Raw genomic sequence first — 20,790 nt, 5'->3', positions numbered from 1 at the left:
CGCACATCATTGGAGTGTGGGAGGAAACCGGAGCACCCGGAAGAAACACATGCAGACACAGGGAGAAGATGCAGACACCACACAGACAGTGACCCGAGGCCGGAATTGAACCCAGGTCCCTACCGCTCTGAAGCAGGAGTGCTAACTACTGTGCCGCCTTTCATTGCAGTGTCAATCTGAGGCTAATAAATAAACTTGTAAAAGTGTGGTGAAGGCAGATTCAATCGTGGATTTCAAAAGGGGAATTCGAGAATGATCTGAGCAGGTGAGATTTGTGCAGGGCTTTGAGGAGGTGGGGGAGAGGGGGTGGGGGAGTGAGACTACTCATTTTCACAACAATTATACAAGTGTTTGGCACCTCTGAGTGTACAGGGCGGTCCCACGTGTACAACCTACCATTGCTTGCTGCAGTCACCTCAAACGCAGCAGGGTTGTCTGGGTAGCACAGTCTTCTCAGCTCTGGAAAAAAAGGGTTAAGTACACAGAATGAACAGCAGGTAATTTTTTTTTGGGCGTTATCTCATTGCAAACAGCGGGTGGGGCTGCAGAACCTGTGTGTACGTGTGGGGAACAGCAGTTTGTGACTCGAGGCTCCTGCTAGTTACTGCAAGGTCTTGTAAGTGACCAGTTCTCACACTGCAATCAGTGCTCCCTCTACCTCATCAAAAAGAATTTAAAAGGCCCCCAACCACATTAATGCTATGGGGCAGTCAGTGGTATAGCGGTCTTTTTAAAGTTTATTTGTGAGTATCACAGAATCCCTACAGTGCGGAAGGAGGCCATTTGGCCCTTTGAGTCTGCTCCAACCACAATCTCACCCAGAACCTATCCACATAACCCCATGCATTTACCCTAGCTAGTCCCCCTGACACTGAGGGGCAACTTAGCATGGCCAATCCACCTAATCTGCACATCTTTGGACACTAAGAAGCAAATTAGCAAGGCCAGCCCACCTAACTTGCACATCTTTGGGCAATAAGGGGCAATTTAGCATGGCCAATCCACCTAACCAGCACATCTTTGGGCACTAAGGGGCAATTTAGCATAGCCAATCCACCTAACCTGCACATCTTTGGACACTAAGGGGCAATTTTGCAAGGCCGATCCCCCTAATCTGCACATCTTTGGACACTAACAGGCAATTTAGCAATGGCCAATCCACCGAACCAGCACATCTTTGGGCACTAAGAGGCAATTTAGCATGGCCAATGTACCTAACCTGCACATCTTTGGTCTATGATTTGATTTGATTTGATTTATTAGTGTCATATGTATTAATACACAGTGAAAAGTATTGTTTCTTGTGCACTATTCAGACAAAGCATACCGTTCACAGAGAAGGAAACAAGAGAGTGCAGAATGTAGTGTTACAATCATAGCTAGTGTGTGGAGAAAGATCAACTTAATGCTAAGTAGGTCGATGCAAAAGTCTGACAACAGCAGTGAAGAAGCTGTTCTTGAGTCGGTTGGTACGTGACCTCAGACTTTTGTACCTTTTTCCCGATGGAAGAAGGTAGAAGAGAGAATGTCTAGGGTGCGTGGAATCTGTAATTATGCTGGCTGCTTTGCTGAGGTAACGGGAAGTGTAGACAGAGTCAATGGATGGGAGGCTGGTTTGCGTGATGGATTGGGCTACATTCACAACCTTTTGTAGTTTCTTGCAGTCTTGGGCAGAGCAGGAGCCCATACCAAGCTGTGATACAACCAGAAAGAATGGTTTCTATGGTGCATCTGTAGAAGTTGGGTGTCCAAAGATGTGTAGGTTTGGGGGATTGGCTGTGCTAAATTGCCCCCAGGGTTTGATTTTACCATTTTGATTCTAATTGCTGAATCTGGGCGGAATTCAGATCTGACTTGGGAATCTTGCTCTCAGGCGCCCCCACATGCACTTAGCCTGAAAAAAAAATCACGGGACTGGATCACGCTGTGGGTGGGGTTCAGCTCACCTGAAACGATCGGAGCTCTGAACTGCGCAGTGATGAAAAAAATTTGAAAAAGCGCACAGATGTCAGATCACTACCAGGCCCCAGAAAGCGGAGAAAGCCACTCAGGAGCAAAAAGCGGGAGCAATGGCCCCCAGACATCACTGTCCGCCTTATCCATCTAGCTACCCCCCGCTACCGAGACCAATTGCGACCCCCAGCCCCGTTCTCCCCCACCGATTACTTGCAGAGTGGCAGCGGACCCACCTAAAATCCCCCGCGCTCGCTCCCCACCAGAGGTCCATCCAGCCTCCCTTCCTATCCCCACTCCCCAGAGAGCAACCCCCTCCCCACCTCACCCCCTGTCTACATTCTGCGTACTTCCCCACCGTTGGAAGTTCTGAAATTACCTCTTCAGCAGCTGCAGCGCCCGAAACAGGCTTTTGTTTAGCATGTCCATTTCGGTGCAATTCCGGATTGGCAAACGGGCACTTCATTAATTTAACTGAAATGCATGCAAATACATCTAAATCGCCATTGCGCCCGTTTTGGATGCAAATCAGTTGACAGCCATTCCCAGGACTTGGTGAAGTGGCTATCTGCGCAGACTTGGATCGCGGTAATGGCCTCGTGCCCGACTTTACCATGTTTCCGCGTCCATCGGCCCCTTAGTGTCCAAAGATGTGCGGGTTAGGTGGATTGGCCATGCTAAATTGCCCCTTAGTGTCCAAAGATGTGCAGGTTAGGTGAATTGGCCATGCTAAATTGCCCCTTAGTGTCAATTCATAATCAGGACAGCTTATAATTTGGTTAGTGGTGCAGGCAGCCAGAGAACTCAAGGTAGCAATGTGGATCAGTCTTTGCGATATGTAAGTAACTGGAATTTTTCAAGTGTATGGTCCAGAGATTAAAGCTATATGCACCACTTAGCACTTTTGCAGATGTCTGTCCTAACCCTGGTGATGTAAGTTATAAACCGTTTGAATTTTTCTTTTGGCACTCTTAATGGAAGCTGACTTTCTCATCCTTTACTCTTCAATCACTCTAATCACTTTGCACAACCTTGGAAAGGTCTCATGTTTAAACAGTATTTTGCTTTTAGTGAACGTGTCCTGTCCTACGAGTGCGTACGCCCTCTTTTTCCACTCCACCCTCTCTCCTGGCAGATCCCACACTTCCACAGTGTCTGAGATGGTACAAGGTGGGCCACCCAGGAGGCAAGCCTCCACCACGATCCTCAATGTTGGCTGGATGTGTCAGGCGGCACGGTGGCACAGTGGTTCGCACTGCTGTCTCACAGCGCCAGGGACTCAGATTCGATTCCAGACTTGGGTCACTGTCTGTGCGGAGTCTGCATGTTCTCCCTATGTCTGCATGGGTTTCCACCGGGTGCTCCAATTTCCGCCCACAGTCCGAAAGGTGTACTGGTTAGGGTGCATTGACCGTGCTAAATTCTCCCTCCGTGTTACCCGAACAGTATCGACTAGGGGGATTTTCACAGTAACTTCATTAGTGTTAAAGTAAGCCAACTTGTGACACCAATGAAAGGATAGGATTAAGGCCAGTTATTCTTATCTTCAACAGGGACTATTGCCCCCAGAGCGCTCCTGAGATAAGGAACATGTGGGAGACAGAGGGGGCCATTTTACCGTCGTGTCCGTTTTAGAGCACGACGCTGTGATAAAGTGGGGTATAAGGCGATTAGCATGACCGGTTTTTATGACCGGCAGGAGAGGGATGGTCTGCAGGGAGAGCCAGTAGAGGGGGTATATCTCAGACTGTGCGCCTCTGCGATTTCGGGGGGTAGGGCTGCTTCAGGCTGCCTGCACTAGCAGGGGCCTGACAGCTCTCTCCTTGTCTATCAGACCCTTGCGACTGCTAATGCGCCTGTGCAGCAACAGAGGCCTGCACATGCGCGCTACCTCCCTCTGCAGGCTTTCGGGCACGTTAAGGCCCATCCACAGACTTCTGCAGCAAACAACAGGTTCGCTCCGAATTGTGCGGGCGGGGTGCTCCGGGTGGTGGCGGTCGCAGTCGTGGTGGCCTAAGAACAAGCCCAAAAGACAGATTTGAAACCCTCCCAGTTTCAAGTCCGCCCAGCACTCAAGGCAAAAAAATGGTGAACTGGCCTCCAGTGACTGAGCCCGAATTATTCCACCGTGCCCTCGCCCTGTCTTTCAAGTCTCACTGTTATTCCTTGCGGGGTAAAGTACGTGCCCACAACATCCCAGATCAATAGTTATCAATGCATGTCGCACCTTCAAAGTCTTTCATGTTCCTCTCTCTGAAGCTTCACACCCTGAGCAGTTCCTGTGAAGTTTGCAATTATCTGGTAAACGGGCAACTCCTTCTTTCACACGCTTGTCTCTGCGGGATAAAGACCAAAAGTCCGGATTAATGTACTTCACTTAGGATGGTTTTCCTTTCTGATTATTTTGACAATTCCCTGCTCGTGCCTAAGATGACGATAGTGTTCAGGCTTTTGGTCTCTGTTTTCTCTTTCCAACGCTATTTAATAGTTTAGTTTAGTCGGGGTTTTAGTTCAGCATGGTCGGTGCAGGCTTGGAGAGCCGAAGGGCCTGTTCCTGTGCTGTAATTTTCTTTGTTCTTTAATGCTTTAGACACACCATAGAAAACATTGTTTCTGATTGTATCACAGCTTGGTATGGACTCCTGCTTGGCCCAAGGCCGCCAGGAACTAGAAAAGGGTTGTGAATGTAGCCCAGTCCATCACACAAACCAGCCTCCCATCCATTGAATCTGTCTACACTTCCTACTGCCTCAGGAAAAGCAGCCGGCATAATCAAAGACCCCACACACCCCGGACATTCTCTCTTCCACCTTCTTCCGTCGGGAAGAAGATACAAAAGTCTGAGGTCACGTACCGACCGACTCAAGAACAGCTTCTTCCCTGCTGCAGTCAGACTTTCAAATGGTGCCTTTCTTCTTGTAACTTATTTGCAGTGTTAATGTAAGTCTACTTGTGACACTAATAAAATAAACTTAGATAAAGCTGATCTTTTTCTACCCTAGCTATGACTGTAACACTACATTCTGCATTATCTCCTTTCCTTCTCTCTGAATGGTATGCTTTGTCTGTATAGCGCACAAGAAACAATACTTTTCACTGTATCCCAATACATGTGATAATAGTAAATCAAATCCTTCTCCCCTATGTACTCTATGAACGGTATGCTTTGTCTGTATAGCGCACAAGAAACAACACTTTTCACTGTATCCCAATATATGTGACAATAATAAATTAAATCAAATCCTTCTCCCCTTTGTACTCTATGAACGGTAGAGCTCACCACGTTCTCGGGGGTTATTAGGGATGTGCAACGATGCCTTCATCCTATAAACAAACGTCAGACGAAACTTCTGGCCTGTGTCACACAACTACTGCCTGAGCCACTGGGAAAGTAAGCAGAATGCAGCACTGATGATCCATCCCAATTTTTTCCTGCTCTCAGCCCACATGGTGTGAAAAGAATCATAGAAATCCTACAGTGCAGAAGAGGCCATTTGGCCCATAAAGTCTGCATGACTCTCTGACAGAGCATCTTACCCAGGCTCTCTCCCCCAACCTGATCCCCAAAACTCCATACATATTTCCCATGGCCAATCCACCGAACCTGCACATCTTTTTTTATTCACTCGTGGCACATGGGAGTCACTGGTTGGCCAGCATTTATTGCCCATCCCTCATTGCCCTTGGAGAGCAGTTGAGAGTCAACCAAATTGCTGTGGCTCTGGAGTCATGTGTAGGCCAGACCACGTAAGGTTGGCAGATTTCTTTCCCTGAAGGACATCAGTGAACCAGGTGGGTTTACTTTGTCTTTGGGCACTAAGAGGCAATTTATCATGGCCAACCCACTAAACCAGTACATCTGTGGACTCTAAGAGGCAATTTACCATGGCTAGTCTACCCAACCTACACATCTTTGACACCAAGGAACAATTTAGCATGGCCAATCCACCTAACCTACACATTTTTGAACTGTGGGAGGAAATGGGAGCAACCGGAGGAAGCCTATGCAGATATGGGGAGAATGTGGATACTCCAGCCTGACTGTCATCCGAGACCGGCATTGAGCCGGGTCCCCAGAGCTGTGAGGCAGCAGTGCTAACCCATTGTGCCAAACCGCACCTCCCCCAACCCCCAACGCAGGTTTAATTTGCTTTTGGCAGATGCGGTTAATGTGTTCCCTTCAACCTCAGGCCCTGGACAAAGTATTTCCTCACAAGATCGGGGAGATAAAACTGGAGCAAGAGAATCTGTAGTCAGCACTCAACAACTCAGAGAAGTAAACAATAGAAGCAAAGCAACACATTAACTTCCAACCCTCCAGAATGCAGTATCCACAGATGCCGAAAGAAAATTGAAGGAGTTGGACCCTCATAAAATTGGAATGAATAAAATGATATAATTGTAATATTTACCAAACACCATAATTGCTAGTCCTGAGACAGTTATTACACCTTCTATGTTACACTGACTATCCTGAATGCTGACTCCAACTTTAAAATCTTGTAATTCTTGCAATCTGTATCTGTTACACATTATTAAGTGGAGCCATGATCAGGGAGGTGCTTGCAGTAGACTGTGCGGCAAAATGCACGGTAAAATCAGAAAATTCTTAAGTGGGAGTTGATGCCGGGGGGTTATGAGCCACCCACTGGAGTGCAGAGTCCCTTTTCTGGTTCTCTACTTCTCCATAATAACTGGGCAGCACTGTGGTTAGCACCGCTGCCTCACAGCGCCAGGGACCCGGGTTCATTTCCTGGCTCGGGCGACTGTCTGTGCAGAGTCTGCACGTTCTCCGTCTGTGTCTGCGTGAGCTTCTTCCGGGCGCTCCGGTTTCCTCCCACAGTCCGAAAGACCCGCTGGTTAGAACCACTGAATCCCGACAGTACAGGAGGAGACCATTCGGGCCCACCCAGCCTGTACCAACTACAATCCCACCCAGGCCTTATCCTGCAACCCCACACATTTACACCAGCTATCCCCCTGACACCAAGGGACAATTTAGCACGGCCAATCCACCTAACCCTCAAATCTTTGGCGTGTGGGAGGAAACCGGAGCAACCTGAGGGAACCCATGCAGACACGGGGAGAACGTGCAGTCTCCACACAGACAGCGACCCCAGCCGGGAATCGAACCCAGGTCCCTAGAGCTGTGAGGCAGCAGTGCCAACCACTGCGCCACCCTTTAGGGGCAGTGGCCATGTTAAAGTCTCACTCAGTACACCTGAGTGTGGCGCCTCGGGGATTTTCACAATAACTTCATTTCACGCATACTTGAGATACCAATAAACTTCAAACATTATACAAACTGCTATAATTCCTGTTGTTTAGTCCACGGTACAGTCTAATGCTCCAGCTGAGGTATTTACCATGCTATGCAGAATAATGTACTGAAACCTATTCAGTGCAATAACCCACCTGAATTCAAAGTAAGGTGAAGTATCTTTTCACACTAAGTAAATTACAGCTACATATTTTACACTGAGTGCTAGGACTGTGCCGTATTTTTCAACTGGAAGGAGGGGATTTATTTTTCTAACCTCTGTAATTAACACAGAGAAATATCTATTAAGGCAAGTGCGATTACCTCCACGGGTAATTCTCATTTCCCAAGATTGTGGTCTGCAGCTCTAGTGTTTGACACACTGCTGAGAGGCTACACCAAGTTCATACGAGGTGAGAACCTAGCTAAGATTAGCCTGCACTTCCTAAAGCCAGCTTGCCTGCATCTCTGGAAAAGGACGTGCATTCTGGCTGCAGCTGACAGGCAGTGACATTCATAGGATCATAGAATCCCTACAATATAGGCGAGGGCCATTTGGCCCATCGAGGTCCCTAGAGCTGTGAGGCAGCAGTGTTCCATCAGCTGTGTTCCATCAGCAATCCCATCCAGGCCCTATCTCCATCATCACACATACGTATCCTGCTAAGCCCCCTGACACTAAGGATCAATTTAGCGTGGCCAATCCACTTAACCTGCGCATCTTTGGACATGAAGGGGCAATTTAGCATGGCCAATCCACCTAACCAGCACATCTTTGGACACTAAGGGGCAATTTAGCATGGCCAATCCACCTAACCAGCACATCTTTGGACACTAAGGGGCAATTTAGCATGACCAATCCACCTAACCAGCACATCTTTGGACACTAAGGGACAATTTAGTATGGCCAATCCAACTAACCTGCAAATCTTTGGACACTAAGGAGCAATTTAGCATGGCCAATCCACCTAATCCATGCATCTTTGGACCCTGAGGGGCAATTTAACATGGCCAATCCAGCTAATCTGCGCATCTTTGGACACTAAAGGGCAATTCAGCATAGCTAATCCACCTAACCTGCACATCTTGGAACATTTATCCTAGTTTTTGAACATTTTATCCCAGTATTTCTGGAACATTTATTCCATTTTTTTAAAACATTGATCCCACTATTTTTGAAGCATGCTTTGGAGCAGTTTCCTCACTGTTTTCACTTATCCCATTATTTTTTAATATACAGACGTTTACAGCATGAAAACAGGCCCTTTGGCCCAACTTGTCCATGCTGCCCTTTTTTTTAAACCCCTAAGCTAGTCCCAATTGCCCGCATTTGGCCCATATCCCTCTATACCCATCTGACCCATGTAACTGTCTAAATGCTTTTTAAATTGCACCCGCCTCTATTACTGCTTCTCACAGCTTGTTCCAGACACTCACCACCCTTTGTGTGAAAATATTGCCTCTCTGGACCCTTTTCTATCTCTCCCCTCTCAACTTAAAGCTATGCCCTCTAGTTTTAGACTCCCCTACCTTTGGGAAAAGATATTGACTATCTAGCTGATCTATGCCCCTCATTATTTTATAGACCTCTGTAAGATCACCACCTCAGCGATCTACGCTCCAGAGAAAAAGTCCCAGGCTGTCCAGCTTCTCCTTATAACTCAAAACATCAAGTCCTGATATCATCCGAGTAAATCTTTTCTGCACTCTTTCTAGTTTAAGAATATCCTTTCTCGAATCGGGTGACCAGAATTGCACACAGTATTCCAAGTGTGGCCTTACCACTGTCTCAACTTTAACAAGATGTCCCAACTCCTGTATTCAGTGCTCTGATCAATGAAACCAAGCATGCTGAATGCCTTCTTCACCACTCTGTCCACCACTTTCAAGGAGCTATGAAGCTGGACCCCCAGATCTCTTTGTTCTGTAACTCTACGCAATGCCCTGCCATTAACTGAGTGAAGTCCTGCCCCTGGTTCAATCTACCAAAATGCATTACCTCGCATTTATCTAAAATAAAATCCCATCTGCTGTCTGTCAGCCCACGGGCCCAATTGATCAAGATCCCGTTGCAATCCGAGATAACTTTCTTCACTATCCAATCTTTACGCCACCAATCTTGGTGTCATCTGCAAGCTTACTAACCACATCTCCTGTATATTCCAGAACTGCGGGAACATTTATTCCACTGCTTCTGAATATTTATTGAACTAGTTTTTAAAAAATGTATCTATTTTTCTAAGTTTATTCAAGTAGTTTTGGAAGGTTTTTTCCAGCTTCCAAACACTCATCCCACTCTTTTTTAACATATATATCCTGGTATTTTGGGAACGTTTACACCACTATTTTTGAAGACCTGTCTCAGTAATTTTTGAAGGTAAATCCCAGGATTTTTGGAACTCATCCCACTGCTTCTGAACTTTTTGTCACTGCTGTGACAAGTGGCGTTCCTTGGGGATCAGTGCTGGGGCCTTTGCTGTGTGTAATATATATAAATGATTTGGAGGAAAATGTAACTGGTTTGATTAGCAAGTTTGCAGACGACACAAAGGTTGGTGGATTTGCGGATAGCGATGAGGACCGTCAGAGGATACAGCAGGATATAGATCAGTTCGAGACTTGGGCAGAGAGATGGCAGATGGAGTTTAATCTGGACAAATGTGAGATAATGCATTTTGGAACGTCTAATACAGATGGGAAATATACAGTAAATGGCAGAACTCTTAAGAGTGTTGATAGGCAAAGGGATCTGGGTGTACAGGTACACAGGTCACTGAAAGTGGCAATGCAGGTGGAGAAGTTGGTCAAGAAGGCATACGGCATGCTTGCCTTCATCGCCCGGGGCATGAGTTTAAAAATTGGCATGTCATGTTGCAGCTTTACAGAACCTTAGTTAGGCCGCACTTGGAATATAGTGTTCAATTCTGGTTGCCACACTACCAGAGGACGTGGAGGCTTTGGAGAGGATACAGAAAAGATTTACCAGGATGTTGCCCTGGTATGGAGGGCATTAGCTTTGAGGAGAGGTCAGAGAATCTTGGTTTGTTCTCACTGGAACAACGGAGGTTGAGGGGCAACCTGATAGAAGTCTACAAGATTATAACAGGCATGGACAGAGTGGATAGTCAGAAACTTTTTCCCCAGGGTGGAAGAGTCAATTACTAGGGGGCACTAGTTTAAGGTGCGAGGAGCAAAGTTTAAAGATGTACGAGGCAGATTTTTTACATGGAGCACAGTGGGTGGCTGGAACTCGTTGCCAGGGGAGGTAGTGGAAGTAGATATGGTAGTGACTTTTAAGGGGCGTCTTGACAAACACATGAATAGGATGGGAATAGAGGGATACAGTCCCTGGAAGGGTAGGGGGTTTTAGCTCAGTTGTGCACCATGGTCGGTGCAGGCTTGGAGGGGCCTGTCCTTGTGCTGTAATTTTCTTTGTTCTTATATCCCGGTAGTTTGGAACATTAACCCCGATATTTTTAGATCACTCATCCCTCTATTTTTAGAACATTCATCCCGGAATTTTTGGAACTCGTCCCACTGCTCTTGAACATCTGTCCCATTAGTTTGGAACATTAATCCTGGTATTTTTAGATCATTCGTCCCACTATTTTTGAACATCCATCCCAGAATTTTTGGAACACATCCCACTGTTTTTGAACTTCCATCCCGGTATTTTGGAACATTAATCCCAGTATTTTTAAGAACACTCATCCCGCTGTTTTTAAACATTTATCCTGCCGGTTTCGAACAACTCATCCCGGTATTTTATGGAACATCCGTCCCACCGTTTTCCAAGGTCCGATCCGCTATTCCTGAATGCCGATCTCAGCCAGCCCTGTGAACCTTTCATCCCGCTGCCACCTCTTCCCGGACGGACAAACGGGGGCGGGGGGGGGGTGTCGTCGTCGCCCCACCACTTCTGAGCATCTCACAGAAGTTTTCTTCGGAAAGATCCTCCCCCTTTCGTTTCCAGACCCGGAGAGGTCTGGAGTGTCGTCGCCCCTCCACCCCAGGGTGTTTTTTTGGGGCACACTGTTTTAACAGATGGTTTACCCCACCGTTCCTGTATTGTTGAGCGTGGGATGGGGATGGCAGAACTGATGTCTGAGGAGAGATTGACTGGGTTAGGATTGTTTTCACTGGAGTTCAGACGAATGAAGGGGGGAATCTCATCGAGACTTAGTATTGTCAGTATTATTCTCAGTATGACTGTGTGAGGATTAACAAGGTAATCTACGTGCAGATCCACAAGAGATGGGTGAGATCCGAAATGAATATTTCTCATCAGTATTGAGAAAAGCATGGATGTTAGGGAACTTGGGGAAATAAATATTGATGTCTTGGGAAGTGTACATATTAGAGATTCTGGAAGTCTTAAAGCGCATCAAGGTAGATAAATCTGTGGGACTTAATGAGGTATATTCCAGGACGTTGTAGGAGGCTAGGGAGGAAATTGCGGGTCCCCAAGCCGACATTTTTGAATCACTGATAGTCAAAGGTGAGGTGCCTGAAGATTGGAGAGTGGCAAATTTTGTGCCTTTGTTTAAAAAGGCTGCAGGGAAAAGCCTGGGAACTATAGGACGGTGAGCCTCACATCTGTGATGGGTAAATTGTTGGAAGGTATTTTGAAAGACAAGGTCTACAGGCATTTAGAGATGCAAGGGCTGATTAGGACAGTCAGCATGGCTTTGTGAGTAGAAAACCATGTCTCACAAATTTAATTGAGTTTTTTGAAGGGGTAACCAAGAAGGGAGATGAGAGTAGTACAGTTGATGTTGTCTACATGGACTTTAGCAAGGTCTTTGGTGGTTATTTTCCAGACGTCGCTGGATTCCGGGGAAGTGCCGGAAGATTGGAAAACGGCTAATGTTACGCCGTTGTTTAAGAAGGGTGCCAGACAAAAGGCGGGGAATTATAGGCCGGTTAGTTTAACGTCTGTGGTAGGTAAAATGTTAGAGCTATGAGGAGAGGCTGAATAAACTGGGCTTGTACTCGTTAGAGTTTAGAAGAATGAGGGGAGATCTCATTGAGACGTATAAGATGATGAATGGGATGGATAGGATAGAGGTGGAGAGACTCTTCCTGCTCAAAAAAGACAGTAGGACTAGGGGGCACAGCCTCAAGATAAATGGGGGGCGGTTTAGAACGGAGTTGAGGAGGAACTTCTTCACTCAAAGGGTGGTGAATCTCTGCAATTCTCTGCCCGTTGAAGTGGTGGAGGCTGCCTCGCTAAATATTTTTAAGATGCGGGTTGATGGGTTTTTGATAAGAGAGGGGATTAAGGGTTATGGGGAGAAAGCGGGAAAGTGGAACTGAGCAGCGACAGATCAGCCATGATCTTATTGAATGGCGGGGCAGGCTCGAAGGGCTGGATGGCCTACTCCTGCTCCTATTTCTTATGTTCTTATCCGTCATTAAGAAGGAAATTGCGAGGCATCTTGAAGGGAATTGCTTGATAGAGCAGATGCAGCACGGTTTCATTAAAGGGAAGTCGTGTCTGACAAATTTACTGGAGTTCTATGAGGATGTGTCTAGGGCGGTGGATAGAGGAGAGCCGGTGGATGTGGTCTTTCTGGATTTTCAGAAGGCGTTTGACAAAGTACCTCACAAGAGGTTATTGCAGAAGGTCGGGGGACATGGAGTTGGGGGTAGGGTGTTAGCATGGATAGAGGATTGGTTGTCAAATAGGAGGCAGAGAGTGGGGGTCAACGGGTGCTATTCGGATTGGCGGATGGTGACTAGTGGAGTGCCCCAGGGGTCGGTGCTGGGGCCTCAGCTTTTTACCATTTATATAGATGATCTGGAGGAGGGAACCGAGTGTAGGGTGTCGAAATTTGCTGATGACACCAAGATTGGGGGAACGGCAAATTGTGCGGAGGGTGTGGAGAGTCTGCAGAAGGATCTAGGTAGGCTGGGCGAATGGACCAGGAAATGGCAAATGGAATTTAATGTTGGCAAGTGTGAGGTGGTCCACTTTGGTAGGAAGAATGGTAGGAAGGACTATTACTTACGTGGCGAAAAACTGCAGCAGGCAACGGTGCAGAGGGACCTCGGGGTCCTTGTGCATGAGTCGCAAAAACCCAGCTTGCAGGTGCAGCAGGTGGTCAGGAAGGCGAATGGGATGCTGGCCTTCATAGCGAGGGGGATTGAATATAAAAGTAGGGAGGTCTTGCTGCAGCTGTATAGGGCATTGGTAAGGCCGCAGCTGGAGTACTGTGTGCAGTTTTGGGCGCCGCACCTGCACAAAGATATTTTGGCCTTGGAGGGAGTGCAGAGGAGGTTTACTAGGCTGATACCGGAGTTGAGGGGGTTGAGCTATGAGGAGAGGCTGAATAAACTAGGCTTGTACTCGTTAGAGTTTAGAAGAATGAGGGGAGATCTCATTGAGACGTATAAGATGATGAATGGGATGGATAGGATAGAGGTGGAGAGACTCTTCCCGCTCAAAAAAGATAGTAGGACTAGGGGGCACAGCCTCAAGATAAAGGGGGGGCGGTTTAGAACGGAGTTGCAGAGGAACTTCTTCACTCAAAGGGTGGTGAATCTCTGGAATTCTCTGCCCGTTGAAGTGGTGGAGGCTGCCTCGCTAAATATTTTTAAGACGCGGGTTGATGGGTTTTTGATAAGAGAGGGGATTAAGGGTTATGGGGAGAGGGCGGGAAAGTGGAACTGAGCAACGACAGATCAGCCATGATCTTATTGAATGGCGGGGCAGGCTCAAAGGGCTAGATGGCCTACTCCTGCTCCTATTTATGTTCTTTGACAAGGTACCGCATAGTAGGTTGTTGCATAAAGTTAAATCTCACGGGATCCAGGGTGAGGTATCGAAATAGCTTCTTGATAGAAGCCACAGGTTGGTTGTCGAGAGTTGTTTTTCAAACTGGAGGCCCATGACCAGCGGTGTGCCCCAGGGATCAGCGATGGGCCCAGTTATTTGTCATTTATATTAATGGTTTAGATGAGAATATAGGGGCTAGGTTAGTAAGTTTGCAGATGACACCAAGATTGGTGGCATGGTGGATAGTGAGGCAAGTTATTTCCAATTGCAGCAGGATCTTGATCAATTGGGCCAGTGGGCTGATGAATTGCAGATGGAGTTTAATTCAGACAAATGCAAAGTAATGTATTTTGATAGATTGAGCCAGGGCAGGACTTACTCAGTTAATGGCAGGGCGTTGGGGGAATTATAGAACAAAGAGATCGAGGGGTACATGTTCATAGCTCCTTGAAAGTGGAGTCACAGGTGGACAGAGTGGTGAGGAAGGCATTCGGCATGCTTGGTTTCAGTTGGGACGTCTTGTTGAAGTTGTACAAGACATTGGTGAGGCCACATTTGGAATACTGTGTGCAATTCTGATCACCCTATTATAGAAAGGGTATTATTAAACTAGAAAGAGTGCAGAAAAAATTAACTCGGATGCTACGGGTACTAGATGGATTGAAATATAACGAGAGCCTGGATAGACTAGGACTTTTTTCTCTGGAGTGTAGGAGGCTGAGAGGTGACCTTATGGAAGTTTATAAAATAATGACGGGCATAGACAAGGTAGATAGTCAATATCTTTTCCCAAAGGTAGGGGAGTCTGAAACTACAGGGCATAGGTTTAGCGAGAGGGGAGAGATACAAAAGTGTCCAGAGGGGCAATTTGTTCACAGAGGGTGGTGAGTGTCTGGAACAATTTGCCAGAGGTAGCAGTAGAGGCGGATACAATTTTATCTTTTAAAAAGTATTTAGATAGTTACATGGGTACGATGAGTATAGAGGGATATGGGCCAAATGCGGGCAATTGAGACAAACTTAGGGGTTTTTTAAAAAAGGGCCTGTTTCCATGCTTTAATCTCTATGACTCTATTACTGTCAGTATTATTGTATTATTATTCAGTATTACTGTTATTTTCAGTATTATTCTCAATATGACTGTATTATCATTAGTATTACTGTCAGTATTACTGTATTATTCTCAGTATTACTGTCAGTATTATTCTCAGTATAATTATTATCAGTATTACTGTCAATATTATTCAGTATTACTGTATTATTAGTATTACTGTATTAATGTTACTGTACTGTTATTACTGTATTATTATTCAGTATTATTGTATGATCAGTATTACACGACTATTATTATTCAGTATTATTGTATTATCAGTATTATATGACTATTATTATTATTATTCGGTATTTCTGACCCACCTTGCCTTTGGGGAAGGTTTTATTCTGACTGAATTTTGACGCCTCTGCCTATGTTTAATTTTTGAGGGGAGGGTGAGTCTCCTGAGGGGACCTGACCCACACCCGGGAATGTTTTTTTACCCCCTCCCCACCCTCTCTCTCTCCTGACGCTCTCCTCAGCCCGCCGCCTCCAGCCGCTCTTCCTCCGCCTCGAGCTTCCCGCTCCGCCGTCCGTCCGCCCGCTCTCTTGGCGCCAACTGGGCCTCCGCCAATCAGCGCTCGGATTTGCTGACCACGCCCCCCCTCCAGCCGGCACCGCCTGGCCGCCTCTTCCCACTGCGCATGCGTGCCGCTCGCTACCTTCTCCCACAGCGCATGCCCACCGTACTCCGGCGGCCGCCTCCTCCCACTGCGCATGCGTACTTCTCTCGCGCGCGCGCTCACTCTCCGCGCCACCTCCCCCCACTGCGCACGCGTGCCGATCTCTGCGTGCCACTCGCTACCACCTCCCACTGTGCACGCCCATCGTTCTCCGCTGGCCACCTCCTCCTAATGCGCACGCAACCCCATCCTCTCCCAACCCGGCCCCGCCCCATCTTCTCAATGCGCATGCGTGCGGCTCTCCGCCTCTTTGCTGTCCTCACCCAGCTTCAAACCCACCCCCTTTCCGTTGCGCACGCGTGCCACTCCCCACTGCACACGCGTGTTTGCATTCAGGCCCTGCCCCCCACCTTGACAACGCCCCCACCCTCTCACTGATCACGCGTGCCACTCTCAAACCCAGCCCCGTTTTTGACCGCGTCCCCCCTCCCCCCCGGGTCCTCTCACTGCACACGCGTGCCGCACTGCAACGCCTTTTGCTATTGACATTCAAACCCCGCCCTCCTCTCCCCGGGCCCGCCCATCCACACTGCGCGTGCGTGTTCTAGTCCGCTGCTTTACATCCAGCCTGTTCCCCCCTTCCTCCCACTGCGCACGCGTGCTGCTCTCTACGGCGAGCGCCTCGCGGCGGCCGCAAGTCGAAACCGTTTTTCCATGGCCAAGCAGCCCCTCCCCCTGTCCTCTCCCAACACCCAGAACCTGTGTGAGCTGAACCTTCCCAACTCAACCTGAGCAACTTTCACAACTTGGCTCAACTGATTCAGGGGTCTTTCATATGCATACATAGATTATAAAATAGATCATTAAATTGTCCCTTAGTGTCCAAAGATGTGCAGGTTAGATGGATTGGCCATGCTAAATTGCCCCTTAGTGTCCAAAGATGTGCAGGTTAGGTGGATTGGCCATGCTAAATTGCCCCTTAGTGTCCAAAGATGTGCAGGTTAGATGGATTGGCCATGCTAAATTGCCCCTTAGTGTCCAAAGATGTGCAGGTTAGGTGGATTGGCCATGCTAAATTGCCCCTTAGTGTCCAAAGATGTGTAGGTTAGGTGGATTGGCCATGCTAAATTGCCCCTTAGTGTCCCAAGATGTGCAGGTTAGATGGATTGGCCATGCTAAATTGTCCCTTAGTGTCCAAAGATGTGCAGGTTAGATGGATTGGCCATGCTAAATTGCCCCTTAGTGTCCAAAGATGTGTAGGTTAGGTGGATTGGCCATGCTAAATTGCCCCTTAGTGTCCCAAGATGTGCAGGTTAGATGGATTGGCCATGCTAAATTGCCCCTTAGTGTCCAAAGATGTGCAGGTTAGGTGGATTGGCCATGCTAAATTGCCCCTTAGTGTCCAAAGATGTGCAGGTTAGGTGGATTGGCCATGCTAAATTGTCCCTTGGTGTCCAAAGATGTGTAGGTTGGGTGGATTGGCCATGCTAAATTGTCCCTTAGTGTCCAAAGATGTGTAGGTTAGGTGGATTGGCCATGCTAAATTGCCCCTTGGTGTCCAAAGATGTGCAGGTTAGGTGGATTGGCCATGCTAAATTGTCCCTTAGTGTCCAAAGATGTGTAGGTTAGGTGGATTGGCCATGCTAAATTGCCCCTTGGTGTCCAAAGATGTGCAGGTTAGGTGGATTGGCCATGCTAAATTGTCCCTTAATGTCCAAAGATGCGCAGGTTCGGTGGATTGGCCATGCTAAATTGCCCCTTGGTGTCCAAAGATGCGCAGGTTCGGTGGATTGGCCATGCTAAATTGCCACTTAGTGTCCAAAGAATGTGTAGGTTAGATGGATTGGCCATGCTAAATTGTCCCTTGGTGTCCAAAGATGTGCAGGTTAGGTGAATTGGCCACGCTAAATTTCTCCTTAGTGTTCAAAGATGTGCAGGTCAGGTGGATTAGCTGGATATGTATCGGTAGGGTTCCATGAAAATGCTTAGTTGAATTGCTCTGTCAGAGAGTCTGCGCAGACCCGATGGGCCAAATGGCCTCCTTCTGCACTCTAGGGATTCCATGATTCAATACCATTCGCCTACCAAAAGTTTTGCGCATGTATAATACATACTGATGGGTCAAAATATGATGTGGCAATAGGCCGTTCGGCCCCTCTCAAGCCATTCAATACAATCGTGGCTGATCCTATAGGAGCCTCAAATCTACATCCTCCAGAGCCATGGGGCAGGATTTTCCGATCTTGTTCATTCCAGCCACCACTCCGAGCAGGAACGTAGAATTTGGCGCTCAGCCAAAACGCCATCCACTGCTGCGTCTCTTGGTAATCCCAGCCGCGAGGTCGGAGGTGGCCGTCAATTGAATTTTACAGCACGGCGAGCGGCCCTTCAGCCCATCGTGTGTGTGCCAGCCATCAAGCACCCATCTATTCTAATCCCACTAGGTCCATCGCCTTGTGTGCTCGGGCATTCCAAGTGTCCACCTAAATGCCTCTTCAATGCTGTGAGGGTTCCCGCCTCTGCCAGCCTTTCAGGCAGCGAGTCCCAGATGCCCACCACCCACTGGGTGAACCTAGAATCATAGATAGAATCACACAGTGCAGAAGGAGGCCCTTTGGCCCATTGAGTCTGCACCGACCACAATCCCATCCAGGCCCTACCCCCCCGTATCCCTACATATTAATACCCGCTAATCCCTCTAACCCATGCATCTCAGGACACTAAGGGGCAATTTTTAACGGTCAATCAACCTAACCCGCACATCTTTGGACCGTGGGAGGAAACCGGAGCACCCGGAGGAAACCCACGCAGTCACGAGGAGAATGCACAAACTCCACACAGATAGTGACCCGAGCTGGGAATCGCATCCAGGTCCCTGGAGCCGTGAAGCAGCAGTGCTAACCACTGTGCTACCATGCCGTCCTCTGATGGGGAATAACCTCTGCTCCCAGGCAACCCCCCACAAACAGACTCCAACCCTGAGTGACAGTCGGAGACTTTGGACAGATCCATGCCATAGAGCTGGGTGGTAAATGTTAGACGGATTGAAACCTAGTCTAACTCCTGGGTAACTACAGAGCTGGCGCCCTGTAACACTCAGGCTGTCTGCCCCTTCCACCCCCCACACCCTCTACCCCTCCAATGCATCCCAACCCGACTACATCTCACTGACTACCCACCGCCAAGGGAACCGATACCACCTATCCCTCGACCTGACCAAACCATGGACACCAAACTGTGTCCCCAACCCAATCTGCCTAGCCTCCAACCTAACTACCCCTCCTGTCCTGACATCCCCGCCCCACCCAGCTACACTTTACCTACCACCCTACCCATACTGTGGAATACTATGTACAGCTCTGGTCACCCTATTAGAGAAAAAGATATTATTAAACTAGAAAGAGTGCAGAAATAATTTACTAGGGGTACTACCAGGACTTGATGGTTTGAGTTATAAGGAAAGGCTGGCTAGATTGGCACTTTTTTACTCTGGAGTGTAGGAGGCTGAGGGGTGATCTTATAGATGTCTGTAAAATAATGAGGGGCACAGATCAGCTAGATAGTCAACATCTTTTCCCAAAGGTAGGGGAGTCTAAAACTAGAGGGCATAGGTTTAAGGTGAGAGGGGAGACATACACAAGGGTCCAGAGGGGCACACAGAGGGTGGTGAGTGTCTGGAACGAGCTGCCAGAGGCAGTGGTAGAAGCGGGTACAATTTTGTCTTTTAAGAAGCATTTAGACAGTTACATGAGTTAGATGGGTATAGAGGAATGTGGGTCAAATGTGGGCAATTGGGACTAGTTTAGGGGTTTAAAAAAAGGGGTGGCATGGACAAGTTGGGGTGAATGGCCTGTTTCCATTCTGAAAACCATTGTGATACAATGTCGAATATCACTCTACCCCAGTATCACTCTACCCCAGCATCACTCTACCCCAGTATCACTCTACCCCAGCATCACTCTACCCCAGTATCACTCTACCCCAGTATCACTCTACCCCAGCATCACTCTACCCCAGCATCACTCTACCCCAGTATCACTCTACCCCAGTGTCACTCTACCTATTTGCCTCACCCACACACCCAACCCTCCCTTTCTAACCTTTATTATAACATGCCACTGGAACTGCACACAGTGTTGGCTAACCAAGGTTCAATACAAAGTTGATGCAAGTTTAGCATTAACTCCCTTCTTCTCTTCACGACCTTGTAAACTTTTAATGATTGACGACGCGTTTGTACTCAGAGGTTCCATTGTCACTCTTACCCGCTGAGACTGGCACACTCCAATTAATAGTTGTGCTGTGTAATCTTTCTGCCAAAATACACTATCTCACATCTATCAATGTCTAACCTCCTTTATTTACCCGCTGGCTCTGGGTGCCAGCCTAGGCCCGAGTTATGTCTGTCTACTGTTGGGGTATAGGATCCCTACAGTGCAGGAGGAGGCCATTTGGCCCATCAGGTCTGCACTGTCAACAATCCCACCATCCCCTTAAACCCCACATATTTACCCTGCTATTCCCCCTGACACTAAGGGGCAATTTACATAAGAACCTAAGAAATAGGAGCAGGAGTAGGCCATCTAGCCCTTCCAGCCTGCCCCGCCATTCAACAAGATCATGGCTGATCTGAGATGGATCCGTTCCAATTTCCCACTTTCTCCCCATCACCCTTCATTCCCCTTGCCTATCAGAAGCCAAATTTAGCACGGCCAGTCCACCCTAACCAGCACGTCTTTCGGACTGTGGGAGGAAACCGGAGCACCCGGAGGAAACCCACGCAGACACGGGGGTGGGGAGGGAGAACGTGCAGACTCCGCCCAGACAGTGACCCCCGAGCTGGGAATCGAACCCGGGTCCTTGGCGCTGTGAGGCAGTACTGCTAACCACTTGGCCATCAGGAATCGAACCCGGGTCCCTGGCGCTGTGAGGCAGCAGTGCTAACCCATTGTGCCGCTGTGCTGCCCTATATATGGATCAGGTTCCTCTCCCCCCCACCCTACAACAACCCCTCCCACCAGACACACACAAACACAAAACTCTCTTTCTGTTACATTGATGACTGGAATCGGTGTCACTTCAT

General features: G+C 48.0%; 1 protein-coding gene across 1 annotated transcript in view; it reads right to left on the bottom strand.

Annotated features, from left to right (window-relative positions):
* LOC145338983 (uncharacterized) overlaps nucleotides 1–15,481 on the bottom strand; it is an 88,636-nt gene extending 73,155 nt beyond the window's left edge. The window contains exons 1-3 of the mRNA XM_080183403.1: nucleotides 15,408–15,481; nucleotides 4,181–4,289; nucleotides 397–459 (exon numbers count right to left, since the gene is read on the bottom strand). Of these exons, the coding sequence (XP_080039529.1) occupies nucleotides 397–459; nucleotides 4,181–4,196 (79 nt within the window). The 5' untranslated portion in view covers nucleotides 4,197–4,289; nucleotides 15,408–15,481. The remainder of the gene's footprint in view (nucleotides 1–396; nucleotides 460–4,180; nucleotides 4,290–15,407) is intronic.
* Nucleotides 15,482–20,790: the final 5,309 nt, after the last annotated feature.

Source organism: Carcharhinus amblyrhynchos, unplaced genomic scaffold, assembly GCF_965287045.1.
Source record: "Carcharhinus amblyrhynchos unplaced genomic scaffold, sCarAmb.v2.hapA chromosome_277, whole genome shotgun sequence".
Lineage (NCBI taxonomy): Eukaryota > Metazoa > Chordata > Chondrichthyes > Carcharhiniformes > Carcharhinidae > Carcharhinus > Carcharhinus amblyrhynchos.
The sequence above is the reverse complement of the archived record's forward strand: the minus strand, read 5'-3'. Positions and strand labels throughout refer to the sequence as shown.